Consider the following 26,296-nt stretch of genomic DNA (forward strand, 5'->3'; position numbering starts at 1 on the left):
TTTGTCATAAACCATCATGAAAGAGAAGCAGTGGAGCTTAGTGGATAGGGGAACTTGGACAAGTCACTTAACTACTCTGGGTCTCAGTTACCTTATATGTAAAATGAGGATTAAGACTGTGAGTCTCACTTGGGACACGGACTCTGTCCAAACCAATTAGTTAGTATTTACCCCAGTGCTTAGGATAGTGCCAGACATACAGTAAGCACTTAAATACCATAAAAAAATGAGAGAATATTTTATGAGGGATATATTCATGATGTCTGACTATCATCTAGTAGCCAGGAAAATGAGAATTGAGCAGGCATTGCCTATGCAGACCACCTATGAAGGGGTTCAGTATCCAAGATTTGACTTAAATTGTGAGCTCGCTGTGGGACAGGGCCATATCCAACCTGATTAACTTGTTCTTGTGTTCTTGGGTTCTAGCCTCTGCTCTGCCCCTTGTCTGCTGTATGATCTTGGGCAAGCCACTTAACTTCTCTTTGCCTCGGTTCCCTCATCTGTAAAATGGGGAGTAAGACTGTGAGCCCTATGTGGAATAGGGACTGTGTCCAACCCAATTACCTTGTATCTACCCCAGGGCTTAGTACAGTGCCTTGTGTTCTAACCAGTGCTTAGAACAGTGCTTGATGCATAGTAAATTCTTAGAAAACGCCATAATTATCTGGCTCTGGCTACCCAACACCTCAATCTAGCTAATGGAATGGATTAGGTTCCTGACTCACGCTCATCTTCTAAGAGCTCAGATCTTGAGACGTCATGGTCGGAATTCAAGGATAATAATAATAATACTAATTGTGGCATTTGTTAAGTACTTACTGTGTGCCAAGCACTATATCAAGTACTAGAATGGATACAAGCAAATTGGGTTGGACACAGTCCCTGTCCGATGTGGGCCTCACAGTCTCAATCTCCATTTTACATATGAGATAACTGAGGCCCAGAGAAGTAAAGTGACATGCCCAAGGTCACACAGCAGACAAGTGGCAGAGCCGGAATTAGAACCCATGACCTTTTGACTCGCTAGCCCGTGCTCTAGCCACTACCGTTTTAGATGTCCTTGGCTTTTTCGAGAGAAAACACCATGACTGGGTTAACAGAAATGACAGCGAGGGTAAGCGAGGGGGGCGGTGGTCAATGACAGGATGTCTGCTGACAAGAGGGACCTATCACCATACCAAGCAGCTAGTACAAGCCATGGCTACCAAAGAGAAAGGGGAAGTGTTGGGGAGTACCAATTGACAAATTCCAAGCAGAAGCTGAAAGCATAGCGAGCAAGAAGTTTCTCAAGCTTCATGCTGTTGCTGGATCAGTGGGGATAATCCCATCCTGAATACCGATAAGTCATCATCATCATCAATCGCATTTATTGAGCGCTTACTATGTGCAGAGCACTGTACTAAGAGCTTGGGAAGTACAAATTGGCAACATATAGAGACAGTCCCTACCCAACAGTGGGCTCACAGTCTAAAAGGGGGAGACAGAGAACAAAACCAAACATACTAACAAAATAAAATAAATAGAATAGCTATGTACAAGTAGAATAAATAGAGTAATAAATATGTACAGCACCTGTGGGGAAGGGAAGGAGATAAGATTGGGGGGATGGAGAGGGGGACGAGGGGGAGAGGAAGGAAGGGGCTCAGTCTGGGGAGGCCTCCTGATAAGTCACGACTAGCTAACTAATCCCCCTCTCAGGGTCGCACCTGGGGAGTTTCCAGTATTCTTCCAGTCTCGACTTCAGGAGGGAGAGTCAAGCAGCGGCCCAGCCATTCCATTCCTAGCTTGGGAAGTGGCTACAGAGTGGAAGGCTATCTGCTCCAAGTCAAAATTCCCACGGGAGAGAGTCTACAGCAGAGACTCGAGTTTACTGTGCAGAGGGAGGCAGTGGTAAACCATTCCGTATTTTTACCAAGAAAACTCAGTGGATACACTGCAGGAACGATCGCAAGGGAGGTGGGACGTTCTGGGAGAGATACGTCCGTGGAGTTGCCATGGCTCGGAGATGACTAGACGGTATAAGACAAGCTGACTAATCATGCTGTAGTCCTGGACAGGTGGTCAACAAAGTTCTCAAATGTCCATCAATGGTTTTTGAATTCCTCCCACTAACCGTCGCACAAACCGTGTTAGAGGTACCGCGAACTGTACATCTATCAGATCGTTGTGGGCGGGGAAACATGCCTGCTAACTCTGTTGCATTTTATTCCTCCCAAATGTTTAGGACAGTGCTTTGCACATAGTAAGTGCTCAATAAACACCATTGATTGATTGATAAATCAAAGTTCAAACAGCCAAAGTTGCTGTTCCATCTGGCACTTCTGTGGAGGTGTAGAAATATGAGGACTACAAGCGCTCCAAAAAGCTGCCTGATGTGGTGTGTGTCACCTGAAAATGAAAAGACATGCTACAGGAATTCAAAGACGCCTCTGCTGTCCACCTGCACCAAAGGAAGAGAAATCATGCTTCAGGTAATAACTATGTCTCCCGGGCACAGCTGGAGAGGTTCTAACAATAATCATCTTCATCATCATCAATAATTGTGGCATTTGCTATGCACTTACTAGATGCCAAGCATTGTACAAAGCACTGCATGCAGAGTTGTCAGATTGGACACAATCCTGTCCCGCATGGGGCTCAAAGACTTAATCCCCATTTTACAGATACGGTAACTGAGGCATAGAGAAGTGAAGTGACTTGTCGAAGGTCACCCAGAAGACAAGTGGTGGAGCTGGGATTAGAACCCAGCCAGAGTAATGCTGAACCTCCATGGTGACAGCTGGCAGAAATAATATTTCCTGAAAACCAAGTGACTTAGGATGAGGCCCTGGCACGTTTGGTATCATCTTTCCTACAAGGCAGCCCCCAAAGAATTGGGCAATGGATCTGCCTGTTCAAGTTTGCCATCGACTTCACAAAGGCTTTTGAATATATTATTGATATTTGATAAAGCACTTACTATGTGCCAGACACTGTACTAAGTGCTGGGGTAGATACAAGTTTATAAGATTGGACACAATCCATGTCCGAAATGGGGATCGGAGTCTTAATCTCCATTTTATAGGTGAGGTAGCTAAGGTACAGAAGTAACTTGCCCAAGGTCACACAGCTGACAAATAGCAGAGTCTGGATTAGAACTCAGGTCCTTCTGACTTCTAGGCCTGTGTTCTCTCCACTAGGCCACACTGCTTCTGACTGGTGATGGTCTGTGATGAGGTAGCAACGGATGACAGGCCCCGACACCTAGTCACCTGGACGAGAGGACTGATTTCCCAAGGTGATCGTTCATGGCCAGGGGAAAAGGCCATGCATCCTGAAGATAATCATAACAATAATAATAATGGTAGTTGTTAAGCACTTATGATATGCCAAGCACTGTTCTAAGGACTGGGGTACATACAAAGTTATCAGGTTGGACATGGTCCCTGTTTCACACGCAGCTCACAGTCTTAATCCCCATTTTACAGATGAGGTAACTGAGGCACAGAGCAGTGAAGTGGCTTGCCCAAGGCCAGATAGCAGACAAGTGGAAGAGCTGGGATTAGAACCCATGATCTTCTGACTCCCAGCCTGGGCTCTATCTATTATATAAAACATGCTCTGTCGTTACCGTTGCTTGGGATCCCATGGCCCAAGGCTGGTTCTCTCCGCTTCAGTTCTGCCATTCCAGCACTGTGTTTTTTGAGGACTATTGGAAGGCTGCAGTGAAAAAGGAATGTGCCAAGAGAAAAGTGGATTGAAGTACAGCTCTAACCTCCGCGTGAAGTTCATTTGGCCAGTACTGGGCCTCATCCTTCGTAAAAAAGCACAAGAGATATGCCTGTTTTTTGTTTTTTTTGTTTTGATGTCTGCCTCCCCTCTTCTAGACTTTGAGCCCATTATGAGCAGGGATTGTTTCTATCTGTTGCTGAATTGTACTTCCCAAGCGCTTAGTACAGTGCTCTGCACCCAGTAAGCGCTCAATAAATATGATCAAATGAATGAATAACTGAGGCCTCACTCTTGTTGCTGACAGGAGGCTCTGTCATTTTATTCATTCATTCATTCAGTCGTATTTATTGAGTGCTTACTGTGTGCAGAGCACTGTACTAAGCACTTGGGAAGTACAAGTTGGCAACATATAGAGACGGTCCTTTACCCAACAGTGGGCTCACAGTATAGAAGTAGGAAGGGCCTTTTCTCTCACAGCAAAACAAATCTATTTTCTCCAGTACAAGTCAACACATGGGTTTTGTGTTCGTTTTTCACCTCAGTATATTTCAATTTGATCTATTCTGGGTTAGGTTTGATTCTGATTTGAAAGCAAGTAAATCTAGAAGTTTAATTGGACTTGATGATTCATGGCAGGCTGGAATGGAAGGTTAGATTTGAAGTGCGAGGAGCTTTATGCATGAGATTATCTGCTGATCTCCCCCAATTTCCAAGTTGGAGGAAATTCATCCCCAGGGTATTTGCACTGAACTGGTGATTATGTAAATTAAATTCAAACTCTCCAAATTAGTGAGCCTGGAAGGAAGAGATCCTTCTTAGCACAGGTTCTAATCCTGACTCTGCCAATTGCTTGTTGTGTGAACTTGGGCAAGTCATTTAACTTCTTTGTGCCTCAATTACCTCATCTGTAAAATGGGGATTAATGTTGGGAGCCCCATGTGGGACAAGGACAGTGTCCAACTTGATCTGCTTGTATCCACCCCAGAGCCTAGTACAGTGCTTGGTACATAGTAAGTACTTAGCAAATACCGCAGTCATTATTATTATTATTATATTATAATTATTACTCTAAGAAAACTGTTATTTGTTAAAGCAGTGCATAGGATGGGTGGACTTCATCTAGGGCTCTGAGACCTCGAAGAAAATGCAAGGGTTTCAAAGTAATGCTTGTGTCTGGATGATGACTGAATACAAATGAAGCATAATTAGTATAGTATTTATTGTGATAATTAAACATGTATTGAGTGCTCCACAGAAACTGCCCTATCAATAGTCACGAATGATCTCTGTCTTGCCAAATTAAATGGCCTCTACTCAATAGTAATCCTCCTCGACCTCTCAGCTGCCTTCAATACTGTCAACCACCCCTCATCCTGGATACATTATCCAACGTCGACTTCACTTACGCTGTCCTCTCTTCTCCTCCTCCCGTCTCTCAGGCCACTCACTCTTAGTCTCTTATGTGAGCTCCTCTTCTGCTCCAACCCCCTAACTCTGGGAGCGCCTCAAGTCTCATTTCTCAGTCCCCTTCTATTCTCCATCTACGCCCACTCCCTTCGAAAACTAATTCTCTCCCCCAGCTTCAACTCCCATCTCTTGCAGATGATACCCAAATCGACATCTCCAGCCCTGATCTCTCTCCCTCTCTGCAGTCTCACATTTCTCCTGCCTTCGGGACATCTCTACTTGGGTGTCCCGCCGACACCTCAAACTTAACATTTCCAAAACAAAACTCGTTATCTTCCCACCCAAATCCTGTGCTCCTCCTGACTTTCCCATCACAGTAGACAGCACAACCAGCTTCCGTGTTTCACAAGCCTGTAACCTTAGGGTTACACACTACTCATTTTTCTCATTCAACCCACATATTCAATCTGTCACCAAATCCTGTGAGTTTAACCTTGACAACATCACTAAAATCTGCCCTTTTCTCTCCATCCAAACTGCTACGCCATTAATCCAAGCATTTATTCATTCATTCATTCAATCATATTTATTGAGCGCTTACTGTGTTTAGAGCACTGTACTAAGCACTTGGGAAGTACAAGTTGGCAACATACAGAGACGGTCCCTACCCAACAATGGGTTTACAGTCTAGAAGGGGGAGACAGATAACAAAACAAAACATGTAGACAGGTGGCAAGTCATCAGAACAAATAGAATTAAAGCTAAATGCACATCATTAACAAAATTAATAGAATAGTAAATATGTACAAGTAGAATAGAGTGATAAATCTGTACAAACATATATACAGGTGCTGTGGGGAGGGGAAGGAGGTAGGGTGGGGGGGATGGGGAGGAGGAGAAGAGGAAAATGTGGGCTCAGTCTGGGAAGGCCTCTTGGAGGAGGTGAGCTCTCAGTAGGGCTTTGAAGGGAGAAAGAGAGCTAGCTTGGCTGATGTGTGGAGGGAGGGCATTCCAGGCCAGGGGGAGGATGTGGGCCGGATGAGGTACAGTGAGCAGCTTAGCAGCAGAGGAGCAGAGGGTGTGGGCTGGGCTGTAGAAGGAGAGAAGGGAGGTGAGGTAGGAGGGGGCAAGGGGATGGACAGCCTTGAAGCCGAGAGTGAGGAGTTTTTGCTTGATGCATAGGTTGACAGGCAGCCACTTATCCTAGCCCACCTTGATTACCGCATCAGCCTCCTCACTGATCTCCCTGCCTCCTATCTCTCCCCTCTTCAGTCCATACTATACTCTGCTGCCCAGATCGTTTTTCTACAAAAATGTTCAGTCCGTTTCTGCACTCCACAGGTGTTGGGCAGTGGTTGCCCCTCCACCTCCACATCAAATGGAAACTCTTTACCATAGGCTTAAGGAACTCAACCAACTTGTCACCTCCTACCTCGCTTCACTAATTTCCTACTACAATGCAGCTCACATACTTCGCTCCTCTAATGCCAGCCTACTCAGTGTATCTCAATCTCGTCTACCTCACTGCCGACCGCTCAAACACATCCCGCCTCTGGCCTGGAACTCCCACCCCCTTCATATCAACATACGATCACTCTCCCCACCTCCAAGGCCTGTGATCTTTGAACACTGGATGTGTGCCCCACCTGCAATCCCAAAGCACTTATGTATATATTTAAATTATGCATTATAAATTACTTGTTTATTTATATTAATGTTTGTCTCGCCCTCTAGACTGTAAGCTCGCTATGGGCAGGGAACGTATCTGCTAATTCTGTTGGATTGTATTCTCCTAAGTGCTCAGTGCAGTGCTCTGCACATAATAAGCACTCAAATACCATTGGTTGATTGATTTTCACATATGTTACCAGTGCCTGTCCTGGGTTTTCCAGTGGGTTTGACAGAGTGTGGGGAAGATAAGAGTCTCTGTCCTAATCAATCAATGAATCAATGGTATTTATTGAGTGCTTACTGGGTGCAGAGCACTTTAGTCTTGGGAGAGTGAGCTACAACGGAGTTGGTAGATATGTTCCCTAACAATCACACTGATCGATTCTAAAGTCAATGTGGCATACACAGAATGTATTCAGATCATTTTCTATCCCTTCACAGAACCTGTGGATCATCCCAGGTTAACCAGAAAGAGTCCACACAAGGGAGGTGATGAGAAACAAGTGATCTGGGCAAATCAGAGAAAGAGAGGGACAAGTGGGAAGTGATGAGGAGGCTGTGATTAGACATATAAGATAAAAATCAATCAATCAATCAATCATATTTATTGAGCGCTTACTGTGTGCAGAGCACTGTACTAAGTGCTTGGGAAGTACAAGTTGGCAACATATAGAGACAGTCCCTACCCAACAGTGGGCTCACAGTCTAGAAGGAAGAAAGTCAGTCAGTCAGTCAATCGTATTTATTGATTTATTGAGCACTTACTGTGTGCAGAGCACCGTACTAAGTGCTTGGGAGAGTACAATATAACATAACTGACACACTCCCTGCCCACGGTGAGCTTACAGTCTAGAAGGGGAGACAGATGTTAATATAAATAAATGACAGATATGTACATCAGTACTGTGGGGCTGGGAGAGGAGGTGAAAAAAGGGAACAAGTCAGGGTGACACAAGAGGGAGAGGGAGAAGAGGAAAACTATTTGTTTTTGTTAAGCGCTTACTATGTGCTGAGCACATAGAGGCTGGATATTGGGCAGGGGGATGCAGGGGGTGCATGTTGTGGGCAAGGAATGTGTTTGTTCATTGTTGTACTCTCCCAGGTGCTTAGTACAGTGCTCTGCACACAGTAAGCGCTCAATAAATATGACTGAATGAATGAGTCCACATTACCCCATAGACTCCAGCCTCCCAGGCAGTCAGGTTTATGGACACAGAGGACAACCATGGGGAGGTAACAAAATTGGCCATCCTAGGCGAGTGACGTAGGCCCCAGGGCAAGATCTGTAGAAGCAGAGGTCATGGGTTCAAATCCCGGCTCCGCCAACTGTCAGCTGTGTGCCTTCGGGCAAGTCACTTAACTTCTCTGTGCCTCAGTTACGTCATCTGTAAAATGGGGATTAAAACTGTGAGCCCCCCATGGGACAACCTGATCACCTTGTAACCTCCCCAGTGCTTAGAACAGTGCTTTGCACATAGTAAGCGCTTAACAAATACCATTATTACTATTTTTGTTATTATTATTATTATTATTATTAGTTCTTCTTTTGTCCCTCTTCTCCCACAAACACAGGCCAGCACTATGCCATAAAAACTTTCCAGATAAGACTAGGATCAAAAATCACTCTGGGGTCTATGTAGAGGGAGCCAAGGAGGAGGCAGTGGGGAATGCAGGATTTCTCTTTAATCCTTGTACATATTCAGAGGGGCCGCGGGAGAGGCAATGACATTAATCAGGAAGATGCAGCTGCCTGTTGCAGTATTCCGCTTTGAGAATTATCTGAGGCTGATAGAAGTAATAAAGTTTCAAAGCAGTCAAACTGCATTATACCAAAAATATTACACCAAAAGCCTTTGTCTTCTTTCAAAGCAGCAGTAGTTGGTGGTTAACAGTGAGATCTAAACATGGTCAAAGAGACCGTCATCATCATCAATGGTATTTGTTGAGCGCTTTCTATGTGCAGAGCACATGGTTAGAACAGTACAGTAAAACAGAGTTGGCAGACACGTTTCCTGAAAGATTATGCCTGAAGTTTACTGTTTCTAAACAACAACTCTACTTTGGACAAGTCTTTCACCTGTGCTTTTCCAAAAAGGAATCCTGAAGATTTATCAGACATTACATTTAGAGTTTTCTTTTTCCTCCTCAGTGTTTGTGGAAGAATACATGTATTCTATCAATCTATTAATCAATCATATTTATTGAGTGCTTACTGTGTACAGAGCACTGTACTAAGCACTTGGGAGAGTACAATATAATGAGTCACTGATTTTAAAACTGGATTTTTAATCTTCATGGTAATAAGACAAGAAATGGCTCGAAATAGTAATCTAGAAAAGAGAGGCTCTTTTCAAATAGACTGGAAGCTCTTTGTGGGCAGGGAATGTGTCTACCAACTCTTATATTGTACTCTCCCAAGGGCTTGTTACAGTGCTCTACACACTGTAAGAACTCAGAAATATGATTGATTTGATTGATAGAAAGCCTATAAGGACTGTGAGACAAGGAGGCAAAGGAAAAACAGGACCCATGCTGTACCCAACATACATATTTACTTATATTAAAGTGTTTCTCCACCGGAAGAGTTTAAGCACACTGTGGGCAGGGAATGTGTCTGTTACACTGCTATATAGTACTCTCCCAAACTCTTCGTATAGTGCTCTGCACACAGTAAGCACTCAATAAATCCAATTGACTGACAGGACAGCCTATCACATGATAGTTTTTGTGGGTGCACATTGTCGTGAGAAATATGGGTCTCATATTGGCCTTTACAGCCATGCAGACCCCCATGGGTGAATTTGATCACTAGTAGCTTCTTCGATCTAGGCTGTAAGGTCCTTGAGAGCAAGGATCATGTCTACCAACTGGACTGTGCTCTCCCAAGCACTTAGTATAGTGCTCTGCAAAAAGTAAAGTAAGTGTTCAATAAATACCATCGACTGATTGATAACTACTGTATGTACTCTAGTACATGATTCATTCATTCATTCATATCGTATTTATTGAGTGCTTACTGTGTGCAGAGCACTGTACTAAGCACTTGGGAAGTACAAGTTGGTAACATATAGAGACGGTTCCTACCCAACAGTGGGCTCACAGTCTAGAAGGGGGAGACAGAGAACAAAACAAAACATATTAACAAAATAAAATAAATAGAATATCTTCAGAATGGACAGTCATGGGGCTTACAACCTATCTGTATACTTCCTGGAAATATATAAAGAATGCAATAAATGCTGATTTGAGGTCATCCATCACAAATACAGTCTTAAAAATAGCAAAACTGGTCAAGATCTTTTAGATGCATTACAGGATTGGGTATTTTATGGAGTCGTGTCAATGGAAAGCACTTGTTAGGTACTGGACTGTTAAACTTTTCAACCAGATCCTTTATTTTGATTTTCTAGTCATCCAATACTTTGTAATGCAATACTTTAAGTAATGATTTGAAATAAAGAACTTGGGGCTAAAATAAGAAAACAACACGATAACACATGAGAAGCAGCAAGGTCTAATGGAAAGATCATGGGCCTGGGTTCCAATCCTGGCTCCACCATCTGTCTGCAGTGTGACCTCGGGCAAGTCACAACTTCTCCGTGCAACAGTTACCTCATCTGTAAAAATGGGAATTAACACATATAGACTGTGTCCAACCTGATTACCTTGTATCTACCCCAGTGCTTAGTACACTACCTGGCACATAGCAAGCACTTAAAAATAACATAAAAATATAATATAGCATAATGTGCAAGTCAGCAAAGAGCAAATGAGCATCCAGCTCATTTGTTTCAAAAAATCACTGTTAGTCTAATTAAATCAATTGGTTGTTAGGAGGGGTTGAGGAGGTTTCTGGGTTTCTCAATAGTTCTCAACTTCTCTAATACTAATTAGAGCTACTCTTCCTTCCACACATCTGAACATTTTGGAGGGAGGATTGGCAATAAAACAGGAGTTGCTTTTTCACTCATAGTGTCTCCTTGTAACATTTAAATCAAAGGATCCTTTGAGCTAGGTTGGGATTAGAGCCATAGAATTTATCCGTTTAAGGAAAATCAGTCTTCATAATGAGGTGACTGTGCTTTTGAATTGACAACTTCACGAACACATACTTTTGAGAATCATCAATCCAAACTCCCGATTAAAAGAATCTCAATGTGATACTTGCTTATTTTTTAGTAAGGGTCTAGCTTCACTTTTCCCAAGAAAATGATCTTTAGAGAACTTCAGCTCTCTCTGGTGGAACCCGACGGTTGATTATTTATACAGCAGCTATTTTATTTCATAACCTTCTTCTTTCAATTCTATATCACGATCCCCACCTGGAGAGCTTCACCACACAGAGCGAGAAATGAGGCCACAACAATCAACTCCTTAGGAGGTTGCTGGCTTCAATCAGTCTAGTCCCACCACCCAAGTCTTCACCACACTGAGAAGAAACTGATGCTAAACTCTACGGTTGTGAAGATTTGAACCATTTTTCCCACTAGATTGTCAACTTCTTGAGGGCAGGGATTGTGTCTACCAATTGTGACTTTGGGGAAGTCACTTCAATTCTCTGTGCCTCAGTTTCCTCATCTTAAAATGAGGATTAAGACTGTCAGACACAGGTGGGACAACCTGATAACCTTGTATCTACCCCATTGCTTAGAATGGTGCTTTGCACATAGTAAGCACTTAACAAATACCATTATTATTATTATTATTATTATTATTATTATTATTATTATTATATTGGACTCTCCCAAGCGTAATACAGTGCTCAATTATATTCATTGAGTGCTTATTGTATGCAGAGCACCGTACTAACTGCTTGGGTAAGTACAGTACCATAGATTTGGTAGACATGTTCCTTGCCCACATTCATTCATTCATTCAATCGTATTTATTGAGTGCTTACTGTGTGCAGACCACCGTACTAAGCGCTTGGGAAGTACAAGTTGGCAACATATAGAGACGGTACCTATCCAACAATGGGCTCACAGTCTAGAAGGGGGAGACAGACAACAAAACAAAACATGTGGACAGGTGTCAAGTCATCAGAACAAGATAATCAGGCATGGTTTACCTACTAACTGTGGTAGAATGGACATTCTAAAATCTCCCTTAATAGTCCAACAACAATCCTTTTTTATCAAAGTTCTTTGTCTTATATTAACCTAACTTATTTCTGTTGCACTTCTTTCCATCTCGGTAGAGATGGAAATCGCCAACCCTCAAAGAACTTGAAGAGAACAATTGAAACAATCCTCAGCCTTAGACTACTATTACATTCAATCCTATTTATTGAGTGCTTACTATGTGCAGAACACTGTACTTTATGCTTCTCTTCACCTTGACTGAAGTAAACAATGCTTGTCAAGCAGGGTTGACAAAGTTAGAGGGGCCTGTAGCATGAAGGTAAAATATTTAGATTATTCTATACCATGTTTCTTTCCAGTTTGCTTAGGGGGAGCTTACAGACTAGAAGGGGAGAGAGATATTAAAATTAATTATGGATATGTCTATCTACAGGTACAGGGAAGCAGTTTGGCCTATTGGAAAGAGTATGGGGCTGAGAGTCAGAGGTCCTGGATTCTAATCCTGGCTCACCACTTGTCTGCTGTGGGATCTTGAGCAAGTCACTTCACTTCTCTATACCTCAGTTCCCATACCTGCAAAATGGAAATTCAGTACCTACTCTCCCTCCTACTCAGATTGGGAGCCTCATGTGGGACCTGATGATCTTGTATCTACCTCAGCACTTAGTACAGTGTTTGACACAGAGTAAGTGCTAGGCAAATACTACAATTATTATTATTATTACATACTAATAATAATACTGATGGCACAGTTAAGTGCTATGTGCAAAGCACTGTTATAAGCACTGGGGAGGATACAAAATGACCAGATTGCCCCACTTGGGGCTCACAGCCTTCATCCCCATTTTACAGATGAGGGAACCAAGGCAAGAGAAGTGAAGTGACTTGCCCAAAGTCACACAGCTGACAATTGGCAGAACCGGAATTTGAACCTATGACCTCTGATTCCCAAGCCCGGGCTCTTTCCATTGAGCCACGCTGCTTCTCTGACTACATTATTATTACCACATATTATTACTGCATAATTGGGGCTGAGAGTGGGGTGAATAAAGGCATCCAAGTGCAAGGACAATGCAGGGGCGAGAGGGAGCATGGGAAATGAGGACTCAGTTGGGGAAGACGTCTTAGAGGAGGTGAGATTTTAATAAGACTTTGGAGGTTGGGAAAGTGATGGTATGTCAGATATGAAGGTGGAGGGAGTTCCAGGCCAGAGGCAGGACGTGGGCAAGGGGCCAAAAGTAAGGTAGATAAGATCAGGGCACAGAGATTAAGTTGGCATTAGAGGAACGAAGTGAGAGTGCTGGGTCATATGGGAGATCAGCAAGGCACAATAAGAGGGGGCAAGGTGATTGAGGGCTTTAAAGCCGATGGTAAGGAGTTTCAGTTTGATGCGGAAGTGAATGGGCAACTACTGGAAGTTCTTGGGGAATGGGAAAACATGATCTGAACATTTTTTTGAGAAAAATAAGGAGCTCAATAAATATTCACTGACTGACGAATCGGTTCTCATCATCGCAAAATGAAGAAATCCTTCTGTGGTGAGTCAGAAGCTGTACTCTTTCAGGAGATATCCAGACTAAATTCACCTTAGGAGGTGAGGGGCACAGTCATGAAGAAAATATATGGGTTTACCTCTTAAGCAGGGTTACATAGACACCCAGTCCTCTACAGCAATATGCACTTTTAGACTTGGAAAGCCTCAATGGAACATGCTTAACCTCTATGTTTATTGCTCCTATGAACTAACTGAGGAGGTAGAATTGCCCAGTGGAAAGAGTACAGGCCTGGGTGTCAGAGGATGGGGGTTCTAATACCAGCTCTGCTACATGTCTGCTGTGTGACCTTGGTCAAGTCACTTCCTTTTCTGTATGTCAGTTACTTCATCTGCAACATGGGGATTAAGACTGTGAGCACCATGTGGGACAGGGACTATGCCCAACCTTATTAACTTGTTTCTACCCCAGCGCTTAGTACAGTGCCTGGCACATAGTAAGTGCTTAACTAGTATCATACAAAAAGCCTGAGCCAGCTCTTTCTGTTGTTAACCTCTCACTCCTTTTTCCTTCCACTTGGCAATATTTGTGGGAACCCTCTGTCAATCGATTAAGTGACTTACGCATTTTCCATCAATGAGCTAATCAGTAGATTTTTATTGAGTGTCTGCTGGGTGCAGAGCACTGTACTAAGTGCTTGGGAGAGTATGATAGCCTCCTCTCCCCAATCTTCCCTTCTTTTACCTCTCGCTTTTCCAGGAAGTCAAATACGGCTGTGATGGTAAACCACAGACTTTCTTTCCTTCCAGCTTCTGAACAATGCTCTCAGTCAATCCCTGGACAGAATCAGTTACAGTTCTGGTATTTATTAACTGCTTATGAGGTGCAAAGCACTGTGGTATGTGCTGGAATAGATAATCAATACTCAGATTGGACACGGCACACGTGAAACAACCCAAGAGAAGAGAGAGTGGAATTTCATCTCCCATTTTTCAGATGAGGAAACTGAGATACAGAGGTCACCCACGCAGGCCAGTGTCTTGGATTTGGCCCTAAATCCCTTGGCTCCCAATCCTATCCTCTTTTCCACTAGGCCACGACATTATCATGGAATTATCATGACATTACCATGGGGAAGCAGCATGGCATAGAGGATAGTGCATGTGTTTGCGATTCAGAAGGTCATGGGTCCTAATCCTGACTCTGCCACTTGCCTGCTGTGTGGCTTTGGGCAAGTCACTTAACTTCCCTGTGTCTCAATTACTTCATCTGTAAAATGGGGATTCAAATTGTGAGCCCCATGTGGGCATGGATTCTGTCCAACCTGATTTGCTGGTATTCACCCTAGTGCTTCGTACAGTACCTGGCACATAGTAAACACTTAATAAATGACAATGTTATTATTATTTTTATTGTCAGCTGGCACCATCTTTCTTAAACCTCTTCCCTCCATAATACTGATAAAATTCTAGGTCCCTCCACCCAGTAAAATTTTAGAGCACATAATAACAATAAAAACAATAATGATACTAATAATGATATCCATTAAGCACTTACTATGTTCCAAGCACTGTTCTAAGCACTACGGTAGATACAAGGCAATCAGATCAGACACAGTTCCTGTCCTATGTGGGACTCACAGTCTTAATCCTAATGTTACAGATGAGGTAACTGAGGCACAGAAAAGTGAAGTGACTTACCCAAGGTCACACACAGCAGTTAAGTGGTGGAGCTGAGATTAGAACTCAGGTCCTTCTGATTCCCAGGCCTGTGTTCGATCCGCTCAGCTGTGCTGCTTCCCTGCACTCTCTTGGGAGACAGCCAGACTAAATTCAACTGAGAAGGCGGGTCACAGAGAAAATACATGGGACTGACCTCCTAACCAGGGCCACAGAGACACGGGCTTCAGGGACTAGGAGATGCAGGAAGGCTGACTAAGAAAACCTTTCTGAACTTGGGCCCTTCGCAGAACCCTCTGGTGCTCCTTAATGAACTCCCCCAGGCTGCTTCCAATAACAACGATAATAACCATGATATTTGCTATGTGCTCGGTACTGTACTAATCGCCGGGGTGGACACAAGCAAATCGGGTCCCTGTTCCACGTGGGGCTCACACTCTCAATCCCCATTTTATGGTTGATGTAACTGAGGCACAGACAAGTAAGACAACTTGCCCAAGGTCACACAGCAGAGAAGTGGTGGAGCCAGGATTAGAACCTCTGACCTTACGACTCCTGGGCCTGTGCTCTATTCAACTACGCCACGCTGCTCTCTCCCTGCCTCTTCTGCTGCCCCTTGGAGGAAATAGCAGGATGGGTGTGGATTGTTCAGAAACTCATTTCACACATCCGGGACCCTGTTATTACAAAACAGATATTTTTTGGTGTATTAATATTGCCTAGACGAGTCGAGAAGACCTTAGAAGGAAGTTCTAATTGGCATGGCGTAGTGGATAAAGCCTGGGCCTGGGAGTGAGAAGGTCATGGGTTCTAATCCCATCTCTGCCATGTGTCTTCTGTGTGACCTTGGGTAAGTCAGTCCACTTCTCTGTGGCTCAGTTAATTCACCTATAAAATGGGAATTGAGACTGTGGGACAAGGACTGTGTCCAACACGATTTGCTTGTATCCACCCCAGCACTTAGTACAGCACCTGGCATATAGCAAGCACTTAAATACCATCATAATCATTTCCTTCAAGTTGAATTTACAATGAACTCATGCTACTTAGAATGATCAGAACCTGTCGCACTACCGTCCTGTAAATTCCAGCAGTTGCTGTTCAACTTGTTGTTCATTCAGTCATTCATTCATTCAATCATATTTATTGAGCACTTACTGTGTGCAGAGCACTGTACTAAGCTCTTGGAAAGTAAAATTGCATCCAGATAAAAAATGCACCCACTTCAAACAATCAATCAGTCATGAGCCCACTGTTGGGTAGGGGCCGTCTCTATATGTTGCCAAATTGTACTTCCCAAGCTCTTAGTACAGTGCTCTGCACACAGTAAGCGCTCAATAAATACAATTGAATGAATGAATCTATTGAGTGCTTACTGTGTGCACAACACTTGGGAGACTACAATATAATAGCATTGATTCCCTGCCCAAAACAAGCTTAAGTCCAGAGGGGGAGACAAACATCAATATTAATAAATACATTTTGAATATGTACACAAGTGCTGTGGTGATGAAGGAGAGGTGAAATAAAGGAGCAAATCCAAGTGCAAGGGTGACACAGAGGGGAATAGAATAAGAGGAAATGAGGACTTAGGGAAGGATTCTTGAAGGAGACAGGCTTTCAATAAAGTTTTGAAGGTGGGGAGAGAGTTCATCTGTCAAATATGAAGCGGGAGGGCATGCCAAGCAGGAGGTAGGACATGGGGGAGAGGGCGGCAGTGAGATAAACGAGTTTGAGGTACAGTGAGTATACGGGCATTAAAGGAGTGAAGTGTGGGGGCTGGGTTGTGGTGAGCCCGCTGTTGGGTAGGGACCATCTCTATATGTTGCAAACTTGTACTTCCCAAGCGCTTAGTACAGTGCTCTGCACACAGTAAGTGCTCAATAAATACGATTGATTGAATGAATGAATGAATGGAGAGCAGTGAGATGAGGTAGGAGGGGTCAAGGTGATGGAGAGTTTTAAAGCTGAAGGTAAGGACGTTGGATGGGCAACTGCTGAAGGTTCTAGATATTGATAAGAAAGACGGTCTCACGGATTCACTTTTACCATGACCCATTTACAGCAACGCTGCGATTTCAGGCACGATCACGGGGGCATATTATCTTCTCATTTGCCATCTCAATAGGCTCTATTTTGTTTGAAAATCTTGACAGGTTCAGCTTTCTTGCCTACTCTTCTACCTTTGGTCATAATATTTCCTCATCACCATTCCCAGACAGCAGCATCTCAGAGGTTTTTTGAGAGCTATAAATCATTCATACGCCTTTCTCCAGGTCCCCACATGATGGAAATTTAAAATGGAAAAACAGTGAAGGATTTAGGTTTCCAACTCCCAAAATTCACATTATTATAATGCCCTTCCTAAAGAGTAACCAAAGCAGATTTCTTATTTCATAAAGACATTGTGGGAAAAATACGAAGCACCCAAATCAGAATAATAATGAGGCAAGTGTCTGGTTCTCATTGGAAGTTCAATGTTGGAAACTTTAGAAAATGTAAAGACTTTTTTTCTTTAGCAAAAGTTTTATATCTGGAAATAACTACTTGTAGAGAAGCAACATGATATTTCCATAACAACTGGTTTCACAGATATTTTTTTATAGTTTCCTATCTCTGACTCATATCACCTGGCCAACACCAAAATGTGCTATTTTTCTCTTGTTTCTATTTTTGATACATCACAGCTACTATTAGCGGATGCTTAACCATTCATTTTTTCTGTTTCAGATCGTACACCGTATTCTAACCCTAAAGTCAAAATCTGAAAGCAGATATAAAATATATGCAGGTTGTATAACACATGTTTTAGAGAGAGGCATTGCTTATGTGCTCATTTACGCTCTTCATAGCAATCGTGTATAATATAGCGTGGCTCAGAGAAGCAGCGTGGCTCAGTGGAAAGAGCATGGGCTTTGGAGTCAGAGGTCATGGGTTCGAATCCCAGCTCCATCAACTGTCAGCTGTGTGACTTTGGGCAAGTCACTTAACTTCTCTGTGCCTCAGTTACCTCATCTGTAAAATGGGGATTAAGACTATGAGCCCCCCGTGGGACAACCTGATCACCTTGTAACCTCCCCAGCGCTTTGAATGGTGCTTTGCACATAGTAAGCACTTAATAAATACCAGGGGGACAACCTGATCATCTTGTAACCTCCCCAGCGCTTTGAATGGTGCTTTGCACATAGTAAGCGCTTAATAAATACCACCATTATTATACATCTGCTCATTTCATTTATTCCTCAAGTACTGAAAATATTTCTATTTTGTCTCCTCCAGTAGAGTGTAATTTCCTTGTGAGCTGTCACATCATTATTCTGTCCTTCCCAAATGCCTGACTCAGTGGCACCAAGTGGATACTCAATAAACACTATTACTACTACTCTTATTCATTCAATTCATTCAATCGTATTTATTGAGCACTTACTGTGTGCAGAGCACTGTACTAAGTGCTTGGGAGGTACAAGCTGGCAACATATAGAGACAGTACCTACCCACCAAATGGGCTCACAGTCTACTCTTACACAATAAAAGCTCTAAAAAGTACCCCCATCTGGTTCAGCCTCCCAATTTACAAATGTAAATTTGTAAGTTCTCAGGGATACATGCCTTAGTTCCTTTACACAACAAGCAAATTTACTAAAATAAACAGCATACACTTCAAATAGCTAGGTTTCTTACTTGTCTAAGCTGGTTCATAGACTGTAAGCTCATTGTGGGCTGGGAAAATGTCTACCAACTCTGTTCCATTGTACTCTCCCAAGTGCCTAGTACCATGATAATAATAATAATAATAATAATAATAATAATAATAATAATAATGGCATTTGTTAAGCATTTACTATGTGCAAAGCACTGTTCTAAGCGCTGGGGGGGAATACAAGGTGATCAGGTTGTCCCATGTGGGGCTCACAGTCTTAATCCCCATTTTATAGATGAGGTAACTGAGGCTCAGAGAAGTTAAGTGACTTGACCAAGGTCACACAGCAGACATGTGGCGGAGCTGGGATTAGAACACATGACCTCTGACTCCCAAGCCCATGCTCTTGACGCTGAGCAGGGTAAGCGCTCAACAAATACCACTGACTGAATGAACCTTACCCATTTGTCATCAAAGTCAGAGGTGAGTTATCAATAATGATAACTGTAGTGTTTGTGAAGTGCTTACTATGTATTAAACACTAAGATACAAGATTTCCCAGACTGAGCCCCTTCCTACCTCTCCCCCTCGTCCCCCTCTCCATCCCCCCCATCTTACCTCCTTCCCTTCCCCACAGCACCTGTATATATGTATATATGTTTGTACATATTTATTACTCTATTTATTTATTTATTTATTTTACTTGTACATATCTATTCTATTTATTTTATTTTGTTAGTATGTTTTGTTTTGTTCTCTGTCTCCCCCTTCTAGACTGTGAGCCCACTGCTGGGTAGGGACTGTCTCTATATGTTGCCAACTTGCACTTCCCAAGCGCTTCGTACAGTGCTCTGCACACAGTAAGCGCTCAATAAATACGACTGATTGATTAATTGATTGATAACCAAATCCTTAATGGGACTCACAGTCTAAGTGGGATGGAGAGAATTAATAAACCCCCCATTTCACAGATGAGGGAACTGAGGCCCAGAGGAGTTAAGTAACTTGCTCAAGACCACACAGCAGATAAGTAGTAAAGCTGCGATCACAATCCAGATCCTCCGCAAGGTCTAAACAAGGTCTGTGCTCTTCCCACTAGGCCATGCTGCATAATGGAAAGTTTTAGCTAGTTCAATTCTGCTCCTGGAACAGTTATCAGAAAGACTAATTTCAGGGCTATCTGTAGGAGCTGACGGGTCATTACAAGGGAATATTTGGTGATTCTAGGGGAGAGAGGGCCTTCTATATCTTATGGATTTTGGGATTATGTAGTCCTGGTAACCTAGTTTGGGGAGTTGACTCTATTTCCAGACCCCTTTTAGACTGTGAGCCCACTGTTGGGTAGGGACTGTCTCTATATGTTGCCAATTTGTACTTCCCAAGTGCTTAGTACAGTGCTCTGCACACAGTAAGCGCTCAATAAATACGATTGATGATGATGATGATGAGCCCCTTGTGGGACAGGGGTTGGATTATCCTGTAAATCCAATAAATACGGCTGAATGAATCTTGTATCTATCCCAGTGTTTAGTGCAGTGCTTGGCACATAATAAGCATAGGACAGGCAAAGAAGTTGGTGGAAGGGATGGAAAGTATATCTCTAGACTGTAAGCTCATTGTGGGCAGGGAATGTGTCTGCTATACTGCTCTACTGTACTCTCCCAAGCGCTTACTACAGTGCCCTGCCCACAGTAAGCGCTCAATAAATATGACTGACTGACTGAATACCACTATGTCATGAGAGCGGGTGGGATCCTACATCTCTATTGTCACAACTCCTCTGGAATGGGGACATTCATATTGTTGCTTGTGGTGCAACTGTGGAGCTCAGTTATGAACTGTTTGAATCAACCTTGGAACAGCATGGTTTTGTTGCATTTATCAAAAATGAGGAGTTTAATGTGGTAATCTATGTTTTTCTTCATACCGGAAAGAAGATGGGGAAAGAAAGCTCACTGTGGCTAGGAAATGTGTCTATTATTTTTTTATATTGTTCTCTCCCAAGCAGTTTGTACAGTGCTGTGCTCACAGTAAATGCTCAATAAATATGACTGATTGATTTATTGAGAAAATGAAAAGGAGGATATTTTATGCTATTTGTTAAGCATTTACTGTGTGTCAACACTGTTGTAAGCACTGGGATAGGTACAATTAGGTTGGATAAGGTCTTCCAAGCGCTTAGTACAGTGCTCTGCACACAGTAAGCGCTCAATACGATTGATGATGATAAGGTCTTGTCCCCTATGAGGCTCAAAGTCTGAGTAAAATGGATAACAGGAATGGGGCTCCCATCTTACAATTTTGGAAACTGAGAGACATTCATTCATTCACTCAATCGTATTTATTGAGCACTTACTGTGTGCAAAGCACTGTACTAAGTACTTGGGAGAGTACAATATAACAACAAACATATTCCTGACCACAAAGTGCTCACAGTCTAGAGGCACAGAGTAGTTAAGTGACTTGCCCATGGTTACACAGACAGCAACTGACAGAGCTGGGATTAGAACCCAGGTCCTTCTGACTCCCAGATGCAAGGTCTCTTCAATAACGATAATAAGAATAATGATAATGATGATAATAATAATTACGGTATTTCTTAAGTGCTTACAGTGTGCCAGGCACTGTAATAAGTGCCGGGGTAGATACAAGTTAATCAGGTTGGACACAGTCCCTGTCCCATTTGGGGCTCACAGTCTCAATTCCCACTTTACAGATCAGTAACTGAGGCCCAAAGGTAAAGGGAAGAACTGATACTCTCCATTATTATCAGTGGCCATCCTAGAGAGAAGGCAGTCTTGTTTCAAGTAGCCAATTCCTGTGCTAGCTGGTTGTCCACTTTTCTGAGAATGGACTCAACCCTCTTCCACAGACTCCCTCCATAATAGTTACAGGAGAGAAGCCTCGTAAGCTCCTGTCGGCAGGGAGTCAATCAATTAATCAATAATATTTATTATTATTTGTAACAATAATACCTGTTAAGTGCTTACTTTCTGTCAGGCACCGTACTAAGCGCTGGGATAAAGAGAAGATCCTCAGGCCTGACATGGGACTAACAGTCTGAATAGGAAGGAGAACAGGTACTGAATCCCCATTTAAAGAGGAGGGAACTGAGATCCAGAAGAGTTAAGTGACTTGCCCAAGGACACACAGCAGACAAGTGGAAGGGCTGGGATTAGAACTCAGGTCCTATTACTCCCAAGCCCCCATCCTCTTTCCACAAGGCCACACTCTTCTCCATTTACTGAGCACATTTATTGAGTGCTTACTGTGAGCAGAGCACTGTACCAACACTTGGGAAAGTACAACATAACAGAGTTGATAGACACGTTCCCTGCTCTCAAGTAGCTTACAGTCAAGTAGTGGAGCGCCCCAAGCCCTACTACACTTTATGTACATATCACTAATTTACTTTAATGTCTCTCTCCCCCTCTAAACAGTAAGCTCATTAATAATAATAATAATAATGAAGGCATTTATTAAATGCTTACTATGTGCAAAGCACTGTTCTAAGCACTGGGGAGGTTACAAGGTGATCAGGGTTGTCCCCCGGGGGGCTCACAGTCTTCATCCCCATTTTACAGATGAGGTAACTGAGGCCCAGAGAAGTTAAGTGACTTGCCCAAAGTCACACAGCTGACAACTGGTGGAGCCGGGATTTGAACTCATGACCTCTGACTCCAAAGCCCGTGCTCTTTCCACCGAGCCATGCTGCTTCTCTCTCATTGTGCGCGGGGAGTGTGTCTACCAACTCTGTCATACTGTACTCCACCAAGCGCTTAGTACAGCGCTCTCTCTGGAGTAAGCACTCAATAAATACAATTGATTGATTATCTACTGGCTCCCACAGCTGGATTTTGTATTGATATTTCTAACGACAAAACGACTATCTACAGATTTTAATGAAAACAAAGGTTTTTCAGGAAATATCAAAGAACCGTTGAAAACATATTCCTACTATCATCCTTGATGATGCACACGTATTCCAAATGAATGTAAAATCCCGGCCATTCAGATCGCTGATTTAAACCCAAAGGGTATGGCCTTCTGAATCATTCTGACCACATGCACCAGTGCCCCTTCACAACTTGAATCTTGGCTCACCTTGCTCTCTCTGCTGATCTTTTTGCTCCATGGACACAAGGGCAGAGAAATGGGCTTGGTCATAAGCTAGAACCAGAGGTGAGCAGTGGCATCTGTTGGGCGGAACTTCCAACGGCAAGTAAATTCCTCCGAAAGGAATAGGTGCAAATGCTGAAACGACAAGCAGAATTCGGGAAATATCAAACCATCCTATTTGTTGAACCCTTACAGTGGGCAGGGCATCGTACTAAGTGCTTGGGAGAATGAAATAGAACACATAACTACAGTGCTCTGCACACAGTAAGCGCTCAATAAATACGATTGATTGAATGAATGAACGTAACAGAGTTGGTAGACATGCTCCCTGCCATATGAACCAAAGGATCGTTGGTGTGGTGAGGCAGGGTGGGGGTGAGGGGGCATAGCTCATTTTTTTTTTTCAAATGCTCCTCATCCAATTGTAGACATTTCCAATTGTAATTTACACTGTTTATCATCACCCAGTCCTGTGCGGGATAGTCACTTCGGGGATTTCAGAAACTTTCTGCAGGTTCCCAGAGTCGTGGTTTCTGGCCCGCCATCTCTCTATCTGGATATCTATTCTATTTATTTTATTTTGTTAGTATGTTTGGTTTTGTTCTCTGTCTCCCCCTTTTAGACTGTGCGCCCACTGTTGGGTAGGGACTGTCTGTATATGTTGCCAATTTGTACTTCCCAAGTGCTTAGTACAGTGCTCTGCACATACTAAGCGCTCAATAAATACAATTGATGATGATGATGATGATGATAGTGACATAAGTAAAAAAAAACAAAAAAAACCATTTGGCTCTAGGATATTTTCAACAGTATAAGCACTAGATTTCTCAGGCTAGGAAACATTTCTGGAACATTCTGGAGAGCACTCTTTCTCTCATCTTATTTTCAGTATTCTCTCCTTGTTTATGAAAGCTGCTTGCTTCTAGGAGTTTATTTGCGGCTTTCATTTCTTCTCCATCAGGATTTACCAAGCCCTCTGAATTGCACCCTTAATCAAATCCAAGCCACTAAGGTGCTTAAACTAGCATAAGATTAAATCATGTGGGCAATAAAAATGTCAGGAGTCAAATTTTGGAGAAGCAAAGGGATTACTTTAGACACATTTCTTATTAAAAATACAGAAGAAAAATCCGAAAAGAGCTATCCAAGGTAGAACATCTCCCCAAAAGTTGCAATAGATTTTAATTAAAAATAAAATTTTGTTTTTACTATTGACAAAAAAAAAACACAATTTTTAGGTATCAAGAACCGGTATTGAAGATTAAGCCCATTAAAATACTTCAAATGACAATGCTGAGATTCCCCTCATCATCATCATCATCAATGGTATTTACTGGGCTCTAACTGTATGCAGAGCACAATGCTAGAGAAGCAGGGTGGCTCAGTGGAAACAGCACGGGGTTTGGAGTCAGAGTTCATGGGTTCAAATCCTGGCTCCGCCAATTGTCAGCTGTGTGACTTTGGGAAAGTCACTTAACTTCTCTGTGCCTCAGTTACCTCATCTGTAAAACGGGGATAAAGACTATGAGCCCCCCGTGGAACAACCTGATCACCATATAATCTCCCCAGCACTTGGAACAGTGCTTTGCACAAAGTAAGCGCTTAATAAAAAATGCCATTATTTATTTTATTTATTATTAATACTAAGTGCTTAGGAGAATACAACAGAGTTGGTAGACACAGCCCCTGACCACAATGAGCTTGCACTCTAGATGGGGAGACAGACATTAATATAGGTAAATAATTTACAATACATAAATCAATACTATTATTAACAGAGAGATATGGATTCCAGAGTCCCGACAAGTCAGGAGATTCCTGGTGAAATCAATGGGGGGTTGGAACATGAAGAGCTCCTATAGCATGTACTTTATTTCCTCGACAAACATTGCACTCCTCTCATTGTTGGACAAACCGAGGTTCAGGGAACTATAGTAACTGAAATAAAACAGAGCCAAAAAGTGGTAGAATCGAAAACAAAAAGGTGGTCTCCTAACTCTCCATCTGCCTCTAACACGTTTATCTCACTGCCAATTTTTCACCCATGTCCTACCTTTGGCCTGTAACACCCTCCCCCCAACAGACAATTACTCTCCCCACATTCAAAGACTTCTTCAAGACACATCTCCAAGAAGCCTTCCCTGACTAAGCCCTCCTTTCCTCTTCTCCCACTCCCTTCTGTGTATCCATGACTTGCTCCCTCCATTCATTACCCTCCGCCCAGGACCACAGCGCTTATGTACATATCTATAATTTTATTGACATATTAATGTCTGTCTCCCCCTCTAGACTGTAAGCTCATTGTGGGGAGGGAATGTGTCCCCTATATTATTATATTGTATACTCCCAAGCATGCAATACAGTGCTCTGCACACCATAAGTGCTCAGTACATAACCTGACTGACTGACTCAATCCTATTAATCCTGGGACTTGGAAAAGTGGACCACATTCTACAGCTTGCTTCATTAGGAAAATTGGACCAATTTTCACCTGATGGACAGTGATGCAATTTTGATGATACTCGCACAAAAGGTTGCAAAAGATCTGAGAATCCTTCCAATTATGAGAATTTAGAGAAGTTATATTTTATTTGTGTGTATATCTATATATAGATATATAGATATATAGATATGATATATATAGATAGATCTATCTATCTATATATATATCTATATATATAGATCTATATAGATATATATAGATATACACACAAATGCCTGCACCTACACAAATATCACCACCCTGAGTAGAAGGAAAGCCAGTTATTCAAGCATTCATATCGATATTAGTTTGGATATGTTGGTAATAATAATAATAATAATGGCATTTATTAAGTGCTTACTATGTGCAAAGCACTGTTCTAAGCGCTGGGGAGGTTACAAGGCGATCAGGTTGTCCCACGGGGGTCTCACAGTCTTAATCCCCATTTTACAGATGAGGGAACCGAGGCCCAGAGAAGTGAAGTGACTTGCCCAAAGTCACACAGCTGACAGTTGGCGGAGCAGGGATTTGAACCCATGACCTCTGACTCCAAAGCCGGGGCTCTTTCCACTGAGCCACGCCGCTTCTCTAAAAGGTGTACAATAACTTGAATTTCAAATATATGGGGGCAAATTAGTCAGCTCCAATTATGCTCAGTCATTACAAATGTCAATAAATTATAATGAATTCAGTTCCAATTTTAAAAAAAACCTCAGCTTTCGACTTTCTACCTACATAGTATATGGAAAAATTCTACACTGTTTTGCCTTTCCATCAATAAGTATCACAAATGAAAAATCTGCTGAGGAGACTGATACATTGCATCCTTCTAAATTAACTTACCTTCACCACCAGAGTCCCTTAACATTGTGTCTGCTACAACCACGATCGGTCTTCTTAATATATGGGCTAAGACAAAAACATGGAACTCCTCTAAGCTTTCATACACAGGATCCTCTGAATTGTCCACCCTGAAAAATAAAGAGAGGAAAGGCTGATCATCAGAAAAC

The 26,296-nt window shown here is 42.6% G+C and overlaps 1 protein-coding gene across 1 annotated transcript in view; it reads right to left on the reverse strand.

The window, feature by feature from the left end:
- Nucleotides 1-26,296, reverse strand: part of OTUD7A (OTU deubiquitinase 7A) — a 203,784-nt gene that overhangs the window by 52,050 nt on the left and 125,438 nt on the right. The window contains 2 exon segments of the mRNA XM_038746785.1: nt 22,790-22,939; nt 26,130-26,257. Coding sequence (XP_038602713.1) covers nt 22,790-22,939; nt 26,130-26,257 — 278 coding nt within the window.

This window comes from Tachyglossus aculeatus, chromosome 5 (genome assembly GCF_015852505.1).
Source record: "Tachyglossus aculeatus isolate mTacAcu1 chromosome 5, mTacAcu1.pri, whole genome shotgun sequence".
Taxonomy (NCBI): Eukaryota; Metazoa; Chordata; class Mammalia; order Monotremata; family Tachyglossidae; genus Tachyglossus; species Tachyglossus aculeatus.